At 38.1% G+C, this 24,235-nt stretch overlaps 2 protein-coding genes across 2 annotated transcripts in view; one reads left to right on the forward strand and one right to left on the reverse strand.

Annotated features, from left to right (window-relative positions):
• Positions 1-4,410, forward strand: part of helz (helicase with zinc finger) — a 55,400-nt gene extending 50,990 nt beyond the window's left edge. The window contains exon 33 of the mRNA XM_051383985.1: positions 75-4,410. Coding sequence (XP_051239945.1) covers positions 75-448 — 374 coding nt within the window. The 3' untranslated portion in view covers positions 449-4,410. The remainder of the gene's footprint in view (positions 1-74) is intronic.
• A 621-nt stretch (positions 4,411-5,031) lies between these two features.
• On the reverse strand, positions 5,032-17,835 carry LOC127355080 (voltage-dependent calcium channel gamma-1 subunit). The gene is made up of 4 exons (XM_051385559.1): positions 17,262-17,835; positions 10,615-10,689; positions 7,258-7,404; positions 5,032-7,139 (listed from the first exon to the last, which is right to left on the reverse strand). Exons 1-4 carry the CDS (start codon positions 17,497-17,499, stop codon positions 6,907-6,909), a joined length of 693 nt encoding a protein of 230 aa, XP_051241519.1. The 5' UTR covers positions 17,500-17,835; the 3' UTR covers positions 5,032-6,906.
• Between the last annotated feature and the right edge of the window lie 6,400 nt (positions 17,836-24,235).

A 24,235-nucleotide genomic window follows, 5' to 3' on the forward strand; every position in this document is an offset into this window, starting at 1 on the left:
CTATTGATTATTTTCTACCCAAGTCTGATTTACCTCTCACCTCCTTTCGGGGTCTCTTTTCAACCCTCTGGCAGCTTCCAAGGCCCTTCGTCAGACGGAAGAGCAGGTGAAGGCCGAGGCCACAGCAGCAGCACAGCAGACGCACCCACACTCCCTCAACTCCCTTCAGCACCTTGGACAGTTTCCTCCTCTCATGCCCAATAACAAGCATCAGCAGCAGCCTCCACCGCCACCGCCGCCGCAGGCTCCCACAGAGGCCAGCCAGGGGGGTCCAAATTTAAGCAAACCACCCACCATGTCCTATGCCAGCGCCCTCCGCGCTCCACCCAAACCCCGAGCTGTTCGCCCCGAACAGGTCAAAAAGAACAGCGACCCTCTCTCCCTCCTACAAGAGCTGAGTATAGGAAGTTCAAATGGTAGCAATGGGTACTATTCCTACTTTAAATGAGTGTCACCTTTCCCACATAATAAATAAGTGATAAAAATATAAAACTAAACAAAAAAGGCAAAACTGTTTATAAAAACACAAAAAATAGTGCAAAGTGCATTTACAAATTGTTTCTATCAGTAGGTTTGTTTTCTGGATTTTGTTTCATTTTAACTTTTTATTTGTAACAGTCATCTTTTCTCCTGTTTCACATATCTGTGAAGAAAATAAGTATATATAATGAATGCATTACTGGTATATATACATACTCATTATGTATATATGAATATATACTTATATTATCTACACTTGTATATGTACGTAATGCTAAAAAAAAGTTATAAAAAATAAAAATAAAAAAGGCAAGATTTGGTTGACCACTTAGCTACCTGCATATTTTACCTTATTGAAGTTGGTTTTGTTGGTTACTAAATAAGTATGTTGAAGTTTTTATCATTTTGTATTCCTCAGTTTTGAGTGGACGTTGCGTCTTGATTTTCATACTACTGTAGTTGTGGTAACGGACAAAAGCTAAGTGGTCAACTGACACAGAAACTACATGGAACAGTGTATAGAAGTAGATAAATTTTCCTCTAATCTGTACATATAAAGAAAATAAAAGACTGAATTGTATGCCACAGACATGTCCTTAAATTCCTGTATCATGCTAGCATTTGCATTATGAATTCTTTTTTGTTCGTTGGCTTCTGATCCTTAATTCTTAGACATCCTTACCCTGGGAATCACCTTCAGTGATTTAGTAGTGAATGTGATTATTTACTGAAAAATACAAATATTGATTGCACATTTTATTTCTCACCAATGTCTCATCAGCAACAATAGTTACAGTGTGAAAATGTCAGAATAGCAACAGCCACGTCATTCCTCCTTTGTTTGTTTTAAGGATCAGAGAACACCAGACATCGCTTTCTGTGATAAGATTATCCCAAACTGCTTCGCTTGTTGCCGATACTCATTTTATTTGATTTCTTTATTTGTGTCAACAAAATCTCCACCAGAAAAAAATGTTTCAATAACTGCTGGTGGACATGAAATGTTTTTGGTTTAGTTTTAGTTTTTTTGTTTTTTTGTCATTAATGGACATTGAGCATTTTTGAAAAGGTTTCAGTACTCTGAGGGTTTGTGAAAGTGAAAGAGTGGTGAGGTCAATGTGGTCTGTCGCGATAGGTAAGTTGAAGCTGAGGGTGTGATCAACACTGTCATTCAGATGTTTTTGAACAAGCTAAATGTTAGCATTTTTGGTTATATCTGAAGTATATTCAAACAGTAGATTTATAGCAAATACCCTGAAATTTGAAAATACACATTAATAATAATAATAATAATAATAATAGTTTTTTTGTGTCTTTTTATTTCGTTGGAAATGCTCTAGATGTTTTAGCAAACAGCATACTATGTATTATTTGGATCGTTGATGCTATTTAAGCTTTTAATATACTGTTGGTCTCACAGACGTTTTGCCGTCATAGTTTCTAAATACCTTTTTATAGCTTAAGCCAGACTGCCCAAAGAACCTTTGCCATTTTCTCTGTAAGACCATTCTTTAATGCCCGAGTAATATGAACCTCATAATAAACAGTAATCACTTTATCTCTCTCGTAAGCTATTTGCTCCCAGTTCCACCAAAAACATTGGTCATAGAAAGTCTAAAGCATTTCTTTATCCCTAATGTTTTCTTATTTCAGGACATTTAAATTAAACCATCCCCCCACCCCTTTGCACACTCTGCTTGAGATCTAACCAAAAACACATCGTAACTATACAATAAGCTGTTCAAAGACATGTGACTGTTAATGTATGTGTTTGTAGGCTGTGCATAACAAGAATGAATCGGTAATGTTGTGGAAGTTGTTCCTGGTCATTCAAAGAATTGCATTATTCACTTTTTCAGTCTTATCTGGCATTTTGATATTAAGGCAGCAGATGAACTTCCCTTTAATTTAACTGAAAAGCTCTTTTTACATGTGCCACGTCCATCATTACTTCTTTGTCTTACAACCTAAAACACACGACGAAGACAACACGGCAACATTAATGTTAAGTCTGCGAGTTGCTTGTTACTGGTTGACACACAAGGAGGCCACACAGCTACATGCACATGGATTTCAGCCCTGATGATGCCAGTCCCTCATAGCTAAAATATAAAAAGATGCTGATTCTCTATATCTGCCATGGTTTTCCTTTTCCTAAAGCAATACTGGAAACAGTCATCCAGTGATTTGGTCCTGTTGTATGTAATTCATTAATTGTTAAAACACCACTGCCCCATTTGCTAAATTGGTGAAATTGTATTAAATCATCCTGCTGTTCCTCGGCTCTCAAACGGCAGTTAGTCACTTCCTCAGAAAGCTACCACCCCACCGCTAATATCTTAGATGTGTTTTGAACAGTCAGCGGAGAGCTTCATAAAGGAATGGTTTTGTTTTTAGGTTTTGACATTGTAATTCAAAGGTCCAGATTTTTTGACTTGGCGGAGAACAACACATACTTGTAAATATGCATTTTCTAGGTATTTACAAACAAGAACTTTGGGAGCGCCTCAATTTTGTAGAATCTGTTCAAAGAAGAGGTATGCCCTTTTTAATTATGCAAATTCACAAAAAATAATAATGATAATTCTAGAAATGGACAACGACAAACCAGTTGGTAGTTGCAACTCCTTGTAACTTTTTAGATCTTTTTTTTTTAAGATGGTGTCTGGCTGATTTGACAAAGAGGAGAATTTCAGTTGCAGCTGTTATAAGACAACTTATCCCGCTGTACAATACATATTTTTAAGTATATGTTGCTGGATTTGTCCTGTTCTGTTTTCTCACCACTTCACAGCTGTACAACAATCAACATTGATTCTTTTTCTTGTTTTTTTTGTTTTTGTTTTTGTTTTTTCAATGTGAAGACTGTTTTCTTTTTGTGCATGTTGAGATGACCTGGCTGGTTTTTATCCCTGATTTTATCAGTTTGTATTGATTTGTGAATGAAAAAAAAACAAAAAGGAAAAAAAAGCTTTTGTTCAACCTACAGAGTCAAATTTTGGTATATTATTTGATGTGTACAATAACTTGTGACATTATCAACAAAACTATTATAATATTTTACTAACATGTCAATCAAATATGTAATGCTCATGTAAGTTTCTTTCTTTTTTTTTTTTTTTTTTTTTTCTGCAGTTACTTAGCGGGGCTTAGCTGAGGTTGCTCCCTGCTGTGTGTCCTATTTACGAAGCTTTGGACGCGTTTGTTTGGGGAATAATTTTTTCTCACAAAGCGGTCGTTGGCTAATCTCTGAAGTTGTGCAATATTAATATTTCACCGCTTCTTCAACTACACTTTTATTTATTTTTGAAGCAGAAGAGATTGAGCCAAAGACATTTTAAAGGGATTCTATTTACAGCTGTCCGTCATCGCTGATTTGTTTCAATTTTCTTCAATTTTTTTTTTTCCCCCATCAAGAATCTTTATTTCAAAATCAGTTTGACAGGATCTTTGCTGTGATACAAGGGTCTTTACTCTTGTTATGAACTCAGATTTTAAATGTTTTCACTACCCAATGTTTCACCGTATATCATCCTATGAATTCTTTTCTTGAAATCATTCTGTGTTGCCTTTTAAAGAAAACAAAGCAAAACCAACTTGTGTGTGTATTGTGGCACATGGAAAGGGAGCAACCTTTTGCCCAGCCAGTAGAGAGCACTGTGTTCAGCCTTCTATAAACGCCACATCTCTTCCTGTTATCTGTTTGCTCTCCTTTGTTCTTCCCTCGCTGCAGTGAATCAATGGCACACCTGTTCTCCCAGCCTCCCAGTTCCATTGGTTCCTCCCTCGTGGGTACAAAATAATGAATAGATCTGTTTTACTCTTCTTCATTTCAATTGGTGGTGGTTATAATAAAGGATTTAGACTGTGTTTCAAAGGTTTATTTTCTTTTTTTTTATTTGTTTCTCTATTAAAGTGTTTTTATTGAAACTGCTCGAGTTCTGTCTCTTTTTTTTTTATCATCTTCTGCATTACACAGCACTGCTATAGACGAGCCTTTCTGCCTAGCTGGGTCACTGTCTAAAGGATTTATTAGCAGCAGCTGTAGTCACCTAGAGAGTCTGAAACCCTCCTCAGCACTTAATTAAACCACACATTAACGCTGAGACAATGAGAAATGCAGTAAAGAGCCAGTTAAAAGGTTCTTCGGTGGATAGCCAGACTTGTTTCAACACCAAAAGCTTTCCACCATCTATCTATAAAATGGTCCTTGTCAGCAGCAGCTTCTTCCTTGTCATGAGCCGCCTCTTAGTCCATGACAAAAGAAGGGAAAATCAAACAGTCATAATTATTTATAGAAATTGCAACAGTAAATAAATGAGATGGTCAATCAGCAGGTCAGGTGTGTGTGAGAGAGAGAGAGAGAGAGCATACAGTACTGTGTGGTGTGACTGAAGACAGAATCCTAAATGCACTCAGGTGGAATAATACAGTCTCCGCCTACCAGAACCTGAAGGCCATCACACCTGTCGGCGGCGGCCACTCGTATTCGTACGTTTTTCTTTGGTATACGAAAGCAAAGGCAAAAAATTTAACAATTTCAGACAAAAGTTTTCCAAAGCTTATCAAGATTTATTTTCATTACAAAGGTATAGCACATAACAAACACACACAGAGACTCTATTGCATTCAAAACCTTTTTAATTGCATGCCATATTCAATGAAAAAGTCAAAACATAAGAAAGAATATAGAAATTCATATCAGCAATTGCCGCTACTATTATTATCCCGGTTTGATTATCTTCTTTTTTATTTTACTAATTTCTTAGTCAAACATATAAAGTAACAGTCAGACAAAAATCAGTCATTCAAGTCAAAAGAAATAAACTAAATGCATTTTGCCCTGATCAAACTCAACATGGATGGTTCCAGCTCTCACAAACAGGAGCAGCTAAACTTTATCGATTCATTCTGCACAATGAGTGCTTTTACTTTTCGTACTTTAAGTTTATTTTGATGTGGAACTTGTACTTGTAACAGGGTATGTCAACAATGTGGTGTTGCTACTTTTACTAAGATCTGAGTACTTCTTCCACCACTGGCTCTACCATGGAAAAGGTGTATAGTATTGGTGCAGCATAAGCAGCTCATAGAGGTTTTTCTGGTTCTCAAACCCAACTGGACCAGAGCAGTTTGAACTTGACCCTGAAACAAGATGTAATATAACTCACATGTAAAACTATTTCCAAAGTAGAATTTGCAAGGGGTTCCCTCCTCAGTGGCTCTTCCTGAGGTTTCTTATATTTTTCCCCTGTTAAGAGGGTTTTTTGGGGAGTTTCATCTTACCCGAATCGAGGGTCCAAGGACAGAGGGTGTTGTTTGACAGTCCATTCTAAAACAGCATGTTATTTTTACAGATGAAATAAAATTCAATATAGCTGAACTGACAATGACCTTTTGTCTGCACATGCAGTTAAAGGTTGCCAAGTACATCACTATGAACCCATGTGGATTTTTATAATCTTTGTTCTACACAGAGAAAATGGTCAATGCAACTGCTGTATCAAATGTGCCACGATGACACATGAAAAATGGACTGAGATTTTTTTGTATCAGTTTGGTTTGGAAGCCATCAACAAAAAGTAAAAAGCCTTGTATGTGCACCTGCTAGAACTGAACCTTTTCCAACGTGATCAGTGCTGCAGGCTGTGTGGGTGTTTAGCATTCAGCCTGCCACACACGCACGTACACACAAACCTGCTCTGTACTACCCCTTAGCTTAAAATCAGTCATTTATTCTCAAAGTTTAATGGCACATCCTTCATATGTAAAGGTTCCTTATAAATCTTAGAAATATACAACTTAACATTTGAATGCATATGTCTCGACTTCTTTTACTTAATTGATAGTTCTTGTAAGTAACTGCCTCCTTGAGCGATCCCATACAAAAATCAACAGACGAACATTCGATATGTACAAGATATCATACATAATGCAGTACATAAAATCACATAGTCGCCTATGGTAGATGCCAGGCCACAACTGTATGCACAATATTCTCAAAATGTAAGTCAACCTAAAATCCTAATGTCTGTTTCACTAAGGTGTGCATAATGGTGACATTTGGGAGACCAAATTAGGCTATGGTCGCCTAACAGTGGTGTGTCATTAATCGTTTTTAATAGTTCTTTTTGTGGCAAGCATAATAAAAGTACTTACTTATAAACTGCAAATGAGAAGTGTGATATCTGGATGGGCGTACGGGAGCGCCGACAAAAGGCCCATATTCAAGTTGCTGCATAATAGTAGAGAGGTAAATTTCCCTATCATGACTATGGTCCACCCACACCCAAACCAGTTCCTTTCATCATGTCATTACCCTTTTATGGCCAGCGCTTGTTTTGAAATGAATCTAAACATCTGTAAGAATAAAATACACAGACAGTCAACTATCATCCTGTATTTGTCTGTCTGTCCGTCTAGCTATCACTCCACTTGGTCCGGCTCCGCGTCCATGCAAGTCTCCCATGGATTCCTGGGCATCTGGGGCATGGAGAGGACGAGGAGGGCGATGCCAGTGAGAAACAGGAGGACGAAGCCGGTGCAGGCGCAGGCGAAGGACCAGGCATAGTAGTATTCGATCCAGATTGTGTCTTCACTCTCGATCATGCGTTTGACTGATTGACGCATCACTTCTAGGGAGATGAAGGCACAGAGACCTGGGAAGGAGAAACGTGTGAAGATTATGCAACCACGATGAAGGCCAGGTGAGATTTTAGCATTTCATACTGTAAATGCTACAGGGACATTGAAATCAAGTTAGTTGACTGAACCCACCTGCAAATGCAAAGAACATGCCAGCAGGTTTGAGGAGGTAGTCTCTTCCTTTGCCTTTACCGGTACACGATCCGATCAAACACAGAGACCCCAGGATCATGAAGGCCAGACTGAAGATGGAGATGGCGGCAGCGGAGATGTTGTATTCTAGAGAGAAAGAGACGAAGATATAGCTTGTAAATGTTATTTACAATCCATCATACAAGGCATCATATATTTGAAGCTTCACAACATTTTATTGTCTTCATATTGTGTCATTTCACATTATTCACATTACATATGTACTGTACACTGGACTGAAATTAACTTATTAAACACATTTTTTTGTTGTTCTTTCAGTGAAGTCACAAACCCTCTCTATGTTTTAATTAGACAACAAAAAACAAGGTCTGAATCCACCATTGATTAGACATTTTCTCTGATTCATAAATCAAAAGTCAAGAAGTTATCTTTTAAGGCTGAAGCCACTTTGTAACCCTTTTGACATTGTTTTGCCAATTTGTTTTACATTCTGAGCCAGTATGTTGTCCTGAATCCTTTAGTTGGTTTTGCACATGGAATAATGTTCTATTACTCTATGTTTTTGTAGATGTTCTTAACCAGTTATTAGTGTCAGGTTAGGCTTAAAGGATAAACCTTGCTTTATTCTATATTTGTCTTACTGTCAACAATCCCATTAAAAAAGGATAGGAAAGTTATTTCAGCTTTACCCAGTCTGCTGCACCCCAAGCTGTTTGGTTCACACTAAAGACACAAATCTTTAAAAAATGGGTCACGTGTTTCATAGACAATAGATACAATAAAATAAACCAATATATACAGTTATTTACATACAAATATACATACAAATATTCACCCAGGAAATTATTCTGCAGTGCATCTTTTCAATTTGCGTCTGTGAAAATATAAGCAGCAGCAACGAAATAGTGATGATAACACAGTTTCATCTTCACATAAAAAGAAACTTTGATTGAAATTTGATTGCATTTGCATTGCATTTGAGCACCCAGCATCATCAGTGTAAATGCAGAGTCCGCCTCCTCTCGTCGGTCAAGGATCCAGGATGCTGATGGAGCTGGTCTCTGTAAAGATGTAGGCACAACAGTCTCTGATTTCCTGTTGTTTGGCTAAGTCCCATTTCTTCCAGACTGGACATAATCCAGGAGCAGCCTTAAGTCCAAACTTGACCAACATGGCCTAGGTAATACATGTTGCAGCAATAAAGCTAAAAAACAGATTAAAACAAAAACAGAGAAGTTTGAAGGAGCTATCTGAATGTGCAGCCGTTGCTAAAGTCAAACTTTTCTGGTCCAGTCAGATATATCCGGCTTTCACTACACAGACAATAGTTGTCAGTTTTTGTATATGCATGGGATTTGAAGACAATAATAAAAATATAAAATATCACTGCAATAAGATAAAGCAATAATCTTTACATTCAACATAGAAATTCATACACGATATGAATGTATTTGGGTCCTCATAATTACAAGTACAGTGTGTCTGTGAACAACAGCTGGCTTGTTTTTTTCGAGCAGAGATGTGGATAGGATGCAAGGCCTTTGATCTGCCGCCTGTGAACCGTGCCCAGAGGAGAGGCACTCCTTTGGGGGAACAGAACCTTCATCTCCTGCTGGGAGGGAAGGATGGGCCGCACCCTGAACACTCTGTGTTCTCTGAGATACGGCGCGTCTCAAGAGCTTGTTCGCTAGCTCAATCTGAAACACCAAAGTTTCTGAACACCAAGAACACCAAGAACAAGGTAGACATCAAAAGATATCAGCGTTTAAGTCATACAGGGCTTCCCAGTCCTCTGAAACATGAGATTATTCATGTGTATGTAGGCATGTGCATATGTTGCTCACTTTTATGTTTGTAGGAGAAGTTTCAGAATTTGAGATTTGCTTTAGTTCCCTCTCTTGACCAGATCTGGCACATGCTAACCCTTACATATCCAGCATATCTATAGTTACGCCTTAAACAGGAATTGTTTTTGAAGACTTTATTCCGCATGGATAATTTACATGCTCCTTTGTGAAAGATATGAAGAACCTCCAAAGGGTACTACATCCTTGACTATTCTCAACTTGCAAGATTTTCATTACACCTCATTTAATTTTAAGAGTCTTACTGAATGGATGGATGTGCCTCTGGTGACATACATCTACTATGCTTATTCAGCCTTATGCACCATTATGGTATAGCCAAATGGCTCAGTCAAGAGTGACTAACACTACATGGAACTTAGGTCAGAGCTGCAACCATTCCTGCAAACTTGCAATGTGTCTCTCAAGGGCTAGCCATCAGCACTGGTAAGCATGCATGCATGTGTGTGTGTGTGTGTGTGTGTGTGTGTGTGTGTGTGTGTGTGTGTGTGTGTGTGTGTGTGTGTGTGTGTGTGTGTGTGTGTGTGTGTGTGTGTGTGTGTGTGTGTGTGTGTTGGAGAATGGGGGAGGGGTACCCATGAATGCTTGCATTAGCATCCTTTGGTTTACGGTGTAGTAGTATGTACAACTTCATGCACAAGATTGTTTACCCCAATAATTGAGTCTGACAGTGCGCCACATGTACTCGGACCCCCTGATGCACATTACATGGGAGGGCTGTCACTGGATAGAGGATGGAGGGGAAGGGAGGGCTGAGACACACACCCAGCTATGAAGTGGTGACTGTACTGTTTGTATAGTTAATGTCTTACATCAGTCTTACAGCACCATTTGAGAACTGCTTTGTGTCAGTGCACACTGTGAATTATGTGACCTTTTGAGTGAACTTTGACCTCCCCCAAAGAAACAACCAAACTCCAATAAAAAACTGTTATGTTCTCAAAAAGCATTAGTATATTCATTCAAATCTTCCTAAATAATTTGTGAGGCACACTTTAAAAATATAAACATGTCACAATGCAGTGCCAGTGCATTGCATATATTATCTGTGTTTTGCCAAGTGTTGCCAATTATAACACATTGAATTTAGCCAGTTGGACAAATAGTTGGGAAAAGATAAAGGAAAATCCAATTGCCTTTCATCCAGGACTTCTTCATGTCCTCTGAAGGGTTTTGTCATTGATAGCCAGTCAAATACACCTACTGTGACATCGATGACTGTGCTGAGGTCAGATGTGAAACATAAATGAAAATCTGAGCCCACAGGGAGCAGATCAGCAGCAGTCGGTGAGGTCAGTTGGGAAAATGTGACGCAGCCAGTTTGATGTTCAACTTCACACAGACTGGGGTTTCCTAATATTCCAAGGAACATATTTACAAATGAACACACAGATGAATCTCTCCTTTTTTAAATTTTGGACAGGATGGAATGAAAGTAACCACCATAAGGGAGCCAATAACAGAAACATACCTTTTTGTGTTTTATATTCAAATATCTCTGCATCCTGTCCAGGAGTGAAGTGTCGGAAGTAAGTGCAGTTTTCCTCTGTGAAAAGAAAGAAAATAGGAATTAGTTTAATAGTGTAATTTATTAATTTACTTTCTTGGAGAGCTGTAAACACAACATTTACAGTGGCTAATATGTAAGCAAGCAGCTACCCATTTACACATCCAGCAGACACGGAGCAACGTTAGCATTTATTTTGTTTATTTGTGGTCACCTGATAAATTTAATTCCAATATTATTCCAAATATCGCTTTTTAAAACTTTTTTTTCCTGAAAATGGGTACTTGCTACTGTAAATAGGTTTAATGTAAAACCAATACAATGAGTGGAAAGACATCGAAACCCTAAATCTGAGGGGAACTGCAGAATCGGGTGATAATTCTCTGCTCTGGTTCAGCCTTTCATATCACATGTAGTCATTCAATCTGACATTATATGAATATGAATAATAATTTAACCATTTAAACTTCACTGGATTTGATTTTACTATCCTTTATGTGTTTTTTTTAAAGGTTTGGCCTTCATGTCATTACATTCAAATGTCTTCACCTGCAAACACATGCTCTGTGCATGAAAAGTAAGGGAACCATCAACAGAGGGTCCTGTGGAGGAGACGTAACTATAATAGACAATGATGATCTGTTATGTGGAAGATTTTTGCTGTGTGTCTGATCTATTGATTCTCTTGTTGTTGAACCAAAGTACAAACAATCTTTTGTTTCTGGCAAATAAAATCTTCATCAAAACCTATTTCACCATATCATGTAACAAACAGCTTTTGTTTTGTTGTGTTGTAAACTCAACACTTCTATTCAAGCTTTGCCCCACATACTTTTACGCATGGAGTACATACTTCATCTGCTCCGATGGATCGTGTGAATATGATACCTCTATTGAACAGTTCACATACTCTCAGATCTATGTGACAAGAGCATCTCACAGATTGACACCACCAGTATAATATTACTACTAAAATGGTTGTGTGATGTTGTGCAGGCCCTGCTTTGTGTGTTTTTTTTACTGTCAAAGTAAAAATGGTTACAGCAGACATCGCATTAAATTTCTCTCCAGCAGACAAGGTGTTTAACCCTGGGGATTTACACGAATAAAGCCAGGTCGCTCTATATAATCACAGGATGATATGGTAGAGGAAATGTTCTTTGATGCTTTGCCAAGTGTAAAAAAAAAACTAATAAAAAAACTTGTTTACATTTGACTTATCTCATCTCTCATTCAGATGATCGTATTTGGCGAGAGGGTGAGAGTGTTTATATATGTAACACCAAACAACTATGTCACTTAATTCAGTCAGTCAAGTGCACATCATTGATCTTGGTTATGCGATGAGGTCTCCACACACGCATGTTCCTAATCCTCTTTTCCATACAGTCTCACCATGGGACATCAGCGAAATGCTTTCATGTGAAAATATGTAGTGCCGCATGCTATCATATCACAGTTACAGCTTCATGACCCATGCTGGGAGGGTAGATCATTTTCCTATGAAAATAAGCTAAAGGGGATTTCAGGTGGCCCTAAAAGGAGTAATTTAATAGGCAAAGACAATATCTCTGAATCATATTTTTTTCTAAACAAAGTCAACATGTTTGTTTCAAAAATCTTGTTTGAAATTACAAGCTTTTAATGCTGTGTGGAATGTTGTGGTGATCCACATGCAAAAAAAAATAATGTTTTTTATGAATGAGGACAGGGACTGGCCATAAAAAGAACAAAAAAAAACAAACAACAGAGGTTGTTACTAAGCAACAAGCTCCACTGTTTTCACTGTAGAAGGCATATACAGTAGGAGTGTGTGATAGCAGCTAGTCAACTATAGTTCTACTTCTGAGACAAACGTTGCATTTAAAAGGGAGGCTTTGAACTTCACTCATTCCCTTAAAACTGTGAATATTCATGTTTTTAAGGAAATGCAAATCCTCAGTGTACCTACTACCAGCAGGCCAAATGGTTCTTCATTCACCAAATGCATATCTGGTTTGTTATGTATGTTTAAGTGGAGCCACTCAGCATTTATTAGGCTTCAGAGTGGATGCTTTGAGCTCATTATCTTTATCAAGCAGTTTTATTCCCACACGTGACTTGGTGACTTGGTGTATGCGTTGCCTAATTACACCTTTTTGTACCATCTCTAGAATGCAAGCTTCAACAAGCTGGTGGTCATAAATTAATCTGTATTCATCTTTGGCAGCGTGCTGCCAAACACACACACACACGACCACCACACACACACACACACACACACACACACACACACACACACTGCTGCACCACTTGCTCATACTCTAGGCTCTGCTGACAGGCTCTATAAAGCCTCTCTTCTTCCTAATAGGGCAATCGGTCATCTTTAAAAAGATCAGGTGAGGACATCGGATTAGCAGTATCTCTGTTCATTGTCATGTTACAGCAGCACGTTTTGTAGCTCTGATGTCTACCACATGAGTTAAGATTGGCCTTGAGCTTGTGTTTCTGTTTTGTCTGCTGTCTTTGGCTGTCGTATACCTTCCTCATTCTTAGGTCTATCAGCCAACACGAGTGACGACAACCTAAATGGTGTTATTTGCATTGCCAACACATTGTGTACATGGCACCAAAGTTACATTTACTGTACGTATGTTAATGTATTTTACTACAAAGCTGTACAGGTTTTAATGTTAAACGTTTTTTTGTACATCATGTGCAAAATTCCCTTGAAGTAAAACATCAAGGGAATTAAATTTACATTGAGCTCCTTATCTATATTTTACCCGCTGGACTCATGTCTATGTAAGTGTTTAAGACATCACTGGCAATTCCCTATCCCTATATGTGATGCCTATCCCTGGGTTGGCATGTAATTTGAGTACCTATAAATGCAAAACACCAGTGGTTCCACTTGCTTTTTGGACTAAGCATCCTATCCCATGAGAGTGTAAAGTAATTTGAGTGGCTTTGTGGGCTGCACGGACATGTGAAGCTGCAGGAAGGTCTAGTGGGAACAGTTTGGTGGGACAGCAGGCCTTAGAGTTATGCCAGGCGGCCCTGTCACTCAGAGGAACGCTGGACTTGTTGTGAACACTTGACCCTCGCGGCTTCCATCCAAGACAGCTGAGTATTTACGTGGCTTATATTTATAACCACAACGACTGCTTGCTGAGCAGTTTGCACAATATTATTTTAAAAATCACACCTTTTCTGTATCTGGAATCATGGTGAATACATTGTAGCCATTTTCAGTCTTTGTATGCTGTGGCCATTGAAACTTCCAAAATGTAATTTGAGCATAAACGTTCATAAAAGTGTTTGCAATTCCTTTAATTAAACAGGGAGAGCAACCAGGAAGAGTTTTCTATCAGATTAATAGCTCACAGTGGCTCGGAAAACCAGAATAAATAGAGATTGTAGTATGAAATCAAAGCAGGACAACTCATACTAGAGTTTAGCAAGTAAAATTAAAATAGCCGTCATTTTGGCTTGCATGAGACTTTATTTCTTTGAGCTGAAGCAACACATAATGAAGGTCTGCATTATTCACATTAAGTGTATCTGCGCTTTGTCAGCAGAAACCCAAACAACAGCTCAGCCAATATTTTCCAGATGAGTGTCTCACATTGAACAGGACCAACTCACACACTGTTTAAGTCCTGCTTTGGATCAGAGGTTGACACCCCTCCAAAGATGTGTGGCTATGATAAACAATAATGTTCCTGTCCAAATACAGCTATAGGGCCGGGAGAAACCCCTGGAGACTGATGGAACATCTATTAGACTTGCTTACTTCTAAAATAAAGGCTGCCAAGGTGGCCATCACATATCACATGTATTGTAGACATCAAAACCATTTGTTAGGAATAAGTAGCTAGAGAAAGTTATTAAAGTTCTTGCCCTTTGCAAAATGTATATAATATTATATAATATAATAGTATAATAAACTCACTTTCCAAATTATTCCCACTGACAGTATTTATATGCTATAACTTAAACCTGCAGATAAAAGCTCCAGAAACATTTGCCAGTTGTCTCTGCAATCTTATGAATTCTCTGCATGTCTGGGTGGGTCAAGCTGATTTCATATATTCAGCACATGCCTGCCATGCCTGCACCAATGAACCACCCTCAGGCATTTCATCTGCTCCTGGAATGGCCCTGCAGTGCAAACAGAGTCTGGGATTCCCCAACGTCTAACAACTGCATCAGTTTGGACATATTTTGGGAGCTTTGTGAGTTGGACAAATTTGGTGGGAAGTTCTGGGCTAATTTACATAAAGTACATGCAGTGTTAGTTAACAATCAGCAGTCAGATAATGGTTTCTCAGATAACGGTCAACTTGCCAGCAGGGTTGCCACCATTCAACAGATGAGTAACTCTCATCACAAGTAACTTAAGGAATGTGGTGAAAAAAATATTTTGATCCTTTACGTAAGTACAAGTATTAATACCACAGTGTAAACATACACAGCACCATTATCATCAGCAAACTTATTCCTTTTACAGTGTTGTATTATACATTATGTTACATTAAATCATTTGACTTGTATTACTGGATAACTAACATGTAAGCAGAATTTTAAAGTTGTTTAATTTAACTTTTATTATGTACTGTTGGGTAGTTTAATCGACAACCATTCATCATATTTCATAAACTGTTGATATATTTTTATATATAAAATCTGCAACGTAACAAGTAAATGTTACTGTGAAGTACTTTAAATGTATAATAGAGTAAAAAGAAGGATGCACTCTACAATATCCCTCTGAAGAAGAGGTATAAGGTAACAAACATTTTTATGGTGTTTTATGAGGATTAGCTGGGTAGAGTTTATAAGCAGCTGTTGACTTCTAGAGGAATTAAGACTGCAGTCTTAATGACTGGAGAAACTGTGATTCATTTACACCAAAGTAAATTTACACAATTAATTTACTTGTTGGAAAATTTATTCTTCATATTTTACTGAATTGGATACTTGTTTTAATTTACTGCTACATAGAAAGACACATATTACAATGTTTTCAGCTGACCTACTATGCACTGTCAAAAAGTTTTACTTTGGTAAAAGTTTACTCTAATAGTTATTTGGAATTAATTGAAAGTATACCAAACCAATTAAACATTGTCTCCTTGTGATTAGTTCCTGTTTACATTGTTCTCCTGGACGAACTACTGCGATTTCAATGACATTTCTCAGATAAGGTTAGAAAATAATAGGATGTATAAAATAATGGGAATACTAAAGTGAAGTACCTGTATTTAAGTTCAGTTTGTTCTTAGTTACTTTTCATCATTGAGTAAGGGCTATTTTAACATGAAGTGCCTGAGGATCTTCCATAGAGTGTCAGGTACCCATGTTGCATGGAGCATCAATTGTCTGTAGGTTCTCTTAGCTGCTTTTACTGATGAACATGTCTTTAAACAGAAAACAGGCACCAACCAGTGAAATCAGTTGTTGTGCTGTTTGGTGTTTGCTTAGTGGAAAGCCTATAGCCTGTTGGGGCTCCATGGCACATGCTTGGCCATCTTTGGTTGATGTCAAATACCTGCTAAGGTCTGCTTAAATCTTTACAGTTAACTGATAGCTAAGGCATCCTCTCAAGGCCTTTTCTTGGGGCCTGGTCTACCTGGATGCTGTTTCAACCCTCACCCTTGGGTTTATTCCAGAAGGGTAGATGGGGGATCGTAACCCAGCTGACAGAGGCTCAGTGGTGGACTTGCAAACCACCAAAATATAACCTAAACATGGCCTGAGCTCAGAGAATAATGCATGTGTTAAAATGAGGCATTTCAGGGACTGCCCTTGCCCCCAATAGTCTGAAAAATGTCCCATTGGACTTAAAGCCCAATTGTCTGACAACCTATTTTCCCGCAAACAAAAGCCCACTGCTCCGGAGGCCCATTTTTCTGAAGATGCACACTCTCCCTGGAGGTTTTTGGCCTTAATACCGTAGTATATTTGGACATGCAGGAAAGAACGATGTCAGGTGACTTTCGTAGTCATGATAACAATAGTCAGGTGACCGTTGTCGTCATGGTAATGAACATATGGTTGATATTGTGAAACCATGTTAGCAGTTGCAGCTTAGTTAGGTTTAGCATTAAAACTACTTGATTAGGTTGAGAAAATGCGTTTAGGAAAAGGGTTAAGGTTAAAATAAGTACCTTGGTTGTATCTTTTAAGTTACAGGTGGGTAGGTGGGTGTGTGGAGTGTGTATCTTCAGAACAACAGGCCTTCAGAGCAGTGGGAATTTGTTTTTGGAATATTTGCTGTAAGACAAATGGGTTTCCAAATAATGGGCTGTTGAAACCATGGCATGGCACTGGTCTTTTAACTGTATATTACATGATGGAGGGGTGTGTGCATGTCACTTAGAATAGGATCTGTCTTCTGTTTCACAAGGAAGTTTTTTAATGTCATATGACATGTCTAGTGACACTGCATCAGGACCTCTATTCTTAGAAGCTTCATACCTCAGAGCTCTGGATTGCATAGAGGCACCTCACAGCCACACAATATATTCATATATTATAGAATCACGCCAGCGGTCTAAATGGTACAGCAAAAGAAAAAAAGTCAAATGTGCCAGTTACAGAGGGGTTTTGCTCAAGTGTTCTCTTACCTCCAGGTAGGCTGATGGGTCCGCAGCCGTGCCCTGCTATGTAGTTTTCCGAGCTCATGTAGATGTGCTTCTTGCACAGCCTCCACAGGCCGAAGTGGGCCGCCTCGCAGGTCCCATTGACTTTATCCACCTGCGGGCTGAGCACAGCCCAGTGGTCCGTCACCACTGCCGTGAACATGCAAGCCATACCCACCAGCAGCACAAAGATGGCAATCTTTATCTTTGTACGCTTGTGCATGTTTCCAGGTGATGAGATTCCTGTTCAGTAAATATTCTTCCCCTGATATGATAGAAAAAAAGAAATCTATAAAATTGGATGTTCTGCAATGTTGACACCCTGGTCTGTGTCCTGGGGCTTCTTTCCTCAGTGACTGCAGCAAGCTTTCCACAAAGTCTCTTCTCCTTTTCTCTCTCCGCCTAAGACTAGTGTCTTCTCTCTGTGCCTCTGGTTCGAAGGGAAAGGGGCCAGACTGCTCTGTCCTAGTTTCAAGTCCCCTTTTCCCTACTCACTGTGAATTGCTGTACAAACTGAAGGGGCTGCAAGTTTAGACTTACAGCTGTTGAGGTAGATCAGGAAAGTTGATGATCAAACCAACTGTTTGCCATGGTGGGTAATGGGTGTGGGGGGCTGCTGCATGTGTTGCTGGGGGTGGGGAAGGGGGTGGTGGGTGGCGGTGTCGGATGCTATAAATGTGACTGGTGAGTCAAGTTGTCAGGCTGTCTGCTTATCTGGTTACATTGCCAGTGGATGGTGATGTGTAACGTGCTATAAGAAGTGGACATAAACAATTTCTTTCATCCAAATTTACACGCAAACTTTCAAAATGGTTGTTTCAGCATTGTGAGAATAGTTTTCCCAAGTTTCCATCCATCTATAGTGGCTGTGTTTTCTCTGTCTGCCTCACTATGAGACCGCCGCAGTGTGGATATGTCTGTAAACTATTTATAAGTAGAAAGTGGATGTGTTTATAAAGAAAAGCTGCAAGGCTCCAGCTGTCAGACAACAGAAGAGTTTCCCTGATGAAACAATACTGCTTTCAGTAATTCCTGTCAGAATGCCCACATAACACTAAGTAAAGTTTAAAATGATCCGAACGGTTTCTTCATTGAGGTGCTTAATGTGTCATCTTTTTGTCACTCGTGTGAACTTCTCAGAAGTAGTTTTAAAAGATTAAATTAATTCATCGGTATTCATCACCTGACTACTATCCCTCTGTTTAGAAATCATCTTTTCCACCAACAACATGGCGTTTATATTGTAGTATGAGGCAATATGAGTGGATAAGTTACCTTAAAAGTTTTGTATAAGTACTTATGTATTGAAAAAAAGAAAATGTGAGTCTTCATAAGTTTTACAAGGTAAAGCTTTCAGCAAATGAGGCTTCATGTAGTATGGATGTTACAGACAAGCACTACTGGCATTCAAAAAAGTAGATTAATTAAATGTTTGAGTGCACTGCACTGAGGAATATGTAACAATACAAATCAGATATGATGTGTGGGTACCTTAAACCTCTGCCATTAAAGAAGTTTGCTTTAAAGAGTTGACTTCACATTCAGACATTGCTATAAAACATCTTTCTGTAAGGTTCAATGCCTGCCAACCTTGTCGGCTTGTGCTTCAGCATTTGTTCGAGAAAGGGCTCGAACCTGCACCTGTAATCTGCTGTAACAACTTCAGTTGTGATATAACAGAGCACAATGTTCACAGTTACCAGATATGTGTCTCTAAAAAGATTTCTCTAAAATAAAACTACTACATTGTTGGAACACTGGACGTTCCTCAGTGTAACACTGGAAATATAATCAGTTGAAAGATAAAGAAAATTCACCAAACAACTGAGCAATCACAGAACAAAATCCCCAAAAGCACAAGAAAATATTCATGTAAAGACCAAATGTTCCTCTGAAAACCTTGACTGTGCAATAAGTTGGAGGAAAAGAGACAAAAAAACATACTTAAGATTAAATAAAGACCCCGAAAGGTGTGCTAATCCCTTTGATAACTCCCCTACAGTAAATCACAGTGGTACATCTGTGTTTATCTTTTTTAAGCCTTGGCCCACTTTCTCTGTCTCTTCATAAGAATTGTGACCCACTCCCCCCCAGACGTGAGCACAGGCACCAGTGAAAGTCAAAAAGTTCTCACGGCAACAAAGTAGAATTCGAGGAATGACTGCAAACCTGCGCAAATGACAAGCTAACATATGTATAAGTGTAGTTTCCAGCTGAGGGATCAGTCAGCCATTACCACCAACTATATCCACCCACTTATTTCCCAGGAAGCATTGTAGTAGTTCAGATCCCCAATTAAATCCTCAGTAAAAACTTTTTTCCCTCTATTTCCATTAGTGATACTGTTGCAAACAACAACCTGTATCCTGATTTTTTAGCTTTGGCAAATATAGGCAATGAAACCAAATTACCACTTTACCTTCTGGCATGTGGAAACACGAGGACTCTACTTTACAGCATGACAGGATTCAAGTTTTAGACAAGTCCAGTTTATCCAAATTATATAAAACTGTTTTTGAACATGGAATTAAAAGTGTATGCATCCAAACTGTCCATTATAATCCTGCATTTAACCAGCCAGGTCATCTATCCAGCTAGGTAGTAACGCGCCAAATCTAATGGACATTTAGGTAATGATTTCAGCAGTTTTTCATTTAATTTCGTTTAATTTAAACCTCCAAAAAGGAAGCAGCAGCCACGATTTTCCTTTAATGCTGATTAGTTAATTAGCTAATTAGTCCGTATTAAAGTATCTCTGATTCTGATTCTGATTCTGATAGTTGAAGACATCACAAGTCAATGACACTACCTTCCATGCCTTTCTGCCAGAGGAATGTCAGTGTGCAATAATGGACAAATTGCAAATAGTGATGGCATGTCAGTGGTTTCACTTTTGAGAGAGACAATTGGAACCTATGACTGTAGAGATTGTGGCACAGTGGTGCAGTGATTAGCTTTGTCTCATCTGTCATATTTGCATTAGCCTGGTTGCAGACCTTTGTCCAGGGATTTATATGATGATTTTATGATGATTGTATGGTTTAAGTATAATGACATGTGAAATAAAATTCAGGTTGATTATCATGTACTGTATCTGCACCTATTATAGGTTTGGTGAATCACTGACTGGAAGAATAATTGCCCCTATATGTGTGACCTGTCCGGGGTGTAGCCTGCCTCTCAGGCCAGAGTTACTCCTTACTTCCTTTGAAGTGTTATTGGGATACAGGACACCACTACGTATTAAATGATATTGCCTTGGCTTTTAACCTGAATCATCAAAATATCTTTAATACCCACATGCCGATCTATTTTAGTTTTAAAAGTTGTGCCTCGTAAATGCTTTGTACCCCTGATTTATAGCTGATGTATTCCTGAGACTTTTATGAATTGAAGTTCATGTTAGGTGAAAACTTAAATGACATTTAATATCTTTTGAGCTTACTCCTGAATGCTGTCTGAATGCATCGTATGTTGCTCTGGGAAATTGTGATGGTTTTTATTTACTATTTCATGACTCTTTAAGACTTTTTTTTTATCATTTAATCATCAACATAATCAACAGATTAATCAATAATGAGAATAATCGTTAGAGATTAGTAAAATTAGTAAATTAGTTTCAAACTGCTACTTACCTGTGTATAGTTCAAGTTGTTGAGCATTTATGCAACATTATATAATATACAGTTTAGAAATATATAATTTGTAACACTGTTTATGCAACTTGAAACACCCCACCAGTGATTTTGAATCTTTCAACTAATTCTAAATACTCTTTTTAAATATGTATTGATAAAACACTCATCAAGACACTGTATTTATGTCACTAACTTTATGTTATTGAAATCCAAACCTTTATAACTTTCTGTCACACAAATAATGTCTTTAATGTAATTCTAGTTCCTGTCTTATCCATTTCATATTGATTATGCTTTGATTGTTATTTGCAGTCGGTATTGATGTGCATCATTAGTTGTTGGATAACACACATTACTGAGAGATTAAAGGCCGTGACACAATGATTTACAGGAGTTAGCAGGATAATCACAGCATCACAGGTTTAGATAGAACAGTACTTAAGTACGCCAATCTTAGTGTGTACATAGATGTGTTTTTGTGTTTGGGGATCTGGATGACATAACAGATTAACAATCCACAATCAATCAATTCATCAATCCAGTTCAATCCACATGCCATTATTTTGAACGATGGCACTGACAAAATGACTTCCAATGAGCAGCAGACCCTGACCTCACTGACATTGACATCAAACTCTGACCTTTGATGCACTGAAACAGCCACACTTACACTAAGTGTAAGTGTGAGTCCTCAGGGAGGCCTCTGGCTCTTCAAATATCTTCCAAGGGAAATAACCTCATCCTGTGGAATGTGCAGAACCTGAATCACTAAACCCTATTGATTGTAATCACACAGGACACAAGATTACACTGATTGTGGTGCATGTTTCTCAATTGCAGGGATAACACCCTAATGTTATGGGTAAAAGAGCCAGGGGCACTTTCTGGGAAAGTTGATGTGCTCTTTGAAATAAGGTGTGGTCGTCTTTGGTGGACCTAAACCAGTTTTATTTTGTCTTTACAAGGTTAAAAAGTGTTGATGCAACCAGGTGCAGTCCTGCTTCAGCTTCCCAATGGAATCTCATTTCTGAACACTCCATGCAAACCAATGTGTGTGTTAAGTATGTATAACAGAAAGGAATTTATAATTGTATGGTATAGTTGCTGACAAGCTGAATTAATAACAGACTACAAAGAGAAAAAGCAAATGAATCAACCCTTGCATAATTGATCAACGAAGGCTTACACTACACAACAATTTGGATAGGGCTTATTGTCGAGGTAACTGTTTTAATTTAATTTAAACCCACTTAATGACTTAAATTGAAAACGTGTGTTGCTGAAATTTACTTAATAATCAAAGTAAGCAATAAGGCATTCATTGTAAAGATGTAACATAATGAACAACAGCCTCCCTCTGCTGCTAGGCCATGTGGGGGTTTTTCTTGTGTATTGTTAATCCATGGCAGAGGCTTCTGGTGTGTGTGACAGCCTCATTTACCAAAAGTTCAGTTTACGCAGCATTTGAAATAGAGTAGTGAAAATGTTCGCTTTGAAGTTACTGATTGGGTGTGTCTGAACATGACAGGGGTTTAAAATTGAGAGTTTTTATTTGCTGTCTTTCTAACAAATTCTTGATAAATGTGGGACTTGAATTAAACTGTAGCTGCTGTCAGTGTTATCTTGGGTTAATCCTTATTGCAGTAACTGGCAATGGAGCACCCTAGAATGGCAACCATCCACATATTGTCTCTGACCAGTTTCTATATACTACTCTACTATATATACATATATACAGTACATAAATATGTATGTATGTATGTATGTTCATTCTCTTACATATTTTATTTACCACCTCTATAAAGACTGAATAATGTGATGTCTATTGTTTTTGATGACTCGTGATATGCAGTCTCTATGTCTATCTCAACTTTTTACAATGGTTGAATGTTAAAAAATCAAAATAAATCCTAATATAAATCGTAAAATAATAACTTCCTATGAAAGTCAGGCTTCCACGTTTTGGGGCCTACATGGCATGCACACTAAAGTCTGTCTGTGAGTCAATAGAGAGTAGGCATGTTGGAAGCTTCCTGTTGGCTCCCAAACCCAGGAATGGCATAAAACAGTTTAATATGACTTGTTTACTCTTTACAGATACTTACTGGACCCGGCTGGTCAGTTTCTGATGCATGTGAAAACACATTTCAGGATATTTTAAACTCTCTTGTTATCATTTTATAGCCTTTTCTCTTGTGTGGGAAAATTATGCGTTTGTGTCATATGATCATGCAATACCAGCTCAGGCTGTTAACAGCTGGCCCCTAACACTAACCCTTAACCACTTTTAAAAGATCTGAAGTGCAACTGACACCATTTCTAAAATGAAGAACTCCAACAGCTCATTAAAAAGCTTACACTAGACTCAGATATTGGTAATTATTCCTTGGAAAGGTCCTAATAAAATTGGTAGCAGAGCAGATGTTTTTTTTTATTTTTATGGATGGTTATGGTTTCTTTGAGGAATTTCATTTGGGTTTTACGACAGGCAATGGCACAGATTTGAAATGTTCTTCTTGTAGCAGCTGACTGTGATCAACAAACTGTTGTTCCTGTGGGAGCTGTCTGCAGATCAGAGGGGGTGGGCTTGGTTAGTTCACTTTCATTGAGAGGGGACATAGTGTATGGCAGTTAGGGTCCTTTAATATTGTATAGTTCTCCACTAAGGCCATTCTTCATATGAATCCTGCTTAAATCATTTTCATCCTCCTCTTGACAGACATGGACAAGAGCTTTGGGAGTTTTCCATTTCTTCTCAAATTAGCGATGACAACCACTACAGTTGTGGGTCTTAATCTTCTAAGTTCATTGATGTGATATTGAGCGAAACAAATAAATTTGACTTGCTTGACCAGTTAACATGGGTATTAGACAAACACGTGAATAATCAAGAATTCATGTGCATAAAACCTTTATGTATTGTTTTGAGTGGATCATGTTAAAAGCCGTGGACTTCATAAATAATAATTAGCAAACTTTATGACCATAATCAAATAGATACTGTATTCAGTTTCTATTCACTCTTTGTTTTATTTCAATGTACTTTATCAGCATAATGATACATTACAAACCTTTCATGGAAATAATGAAAGACACTTTATAGGGTCTGTAGAACCATATAGTATACACGTGCCAAATTATTAGGCACACCTATCTGAAACTAATGCAGTCTAATACGACAGTTCTGTAATGAATTCTACTTTCATGAAGGTTATAATGTTCAGTTTAAAAAAAATGTTTTGAGAGGTGTTGATTCAACTGTATGGATATTTTGAAGGATGTAGTTTATTGTGCTGTTATAGCATCATACTGACAGGTGTT

Source organism: Dicentrarchus labrax, unplaced genomic scaffold, assembly GCF_905237075.1.
Source record: "Dicentrarchus labrax unplaced genomic scaffold, dlabrax2021, whole genome shotgun sequence".
Lineage (NCBI taxonomy): Eukaryota > Metazoa > Chordata > Actinopteri > Moronidae > Dicentrarchus > Dicentrarchus labrax.

Coding starts and splice junctions, on each gene's coding strand:
- LOC127355080 (XM_051385559.1), bottom strand. CDS start 17,499: ATGCACAAGCGTACAAAGATAAAGATTGCCATCTTTGTGCTGCTGGTG. Junction 10,690..17,261: donor ACCCATCAGCCTACCTGGAG/GTAAGAGAACAC, acceptor TTCTTTTCACAG/AGGAAAACTGCACTTACTTC. Junction 7,140..7,257: donor CATGTTCTTTGCATTTGCAG/GTGGGTTCAGTC, acceptor TCTCCTTCCCAG/GTCTCTGTGCCTTCATCTCC.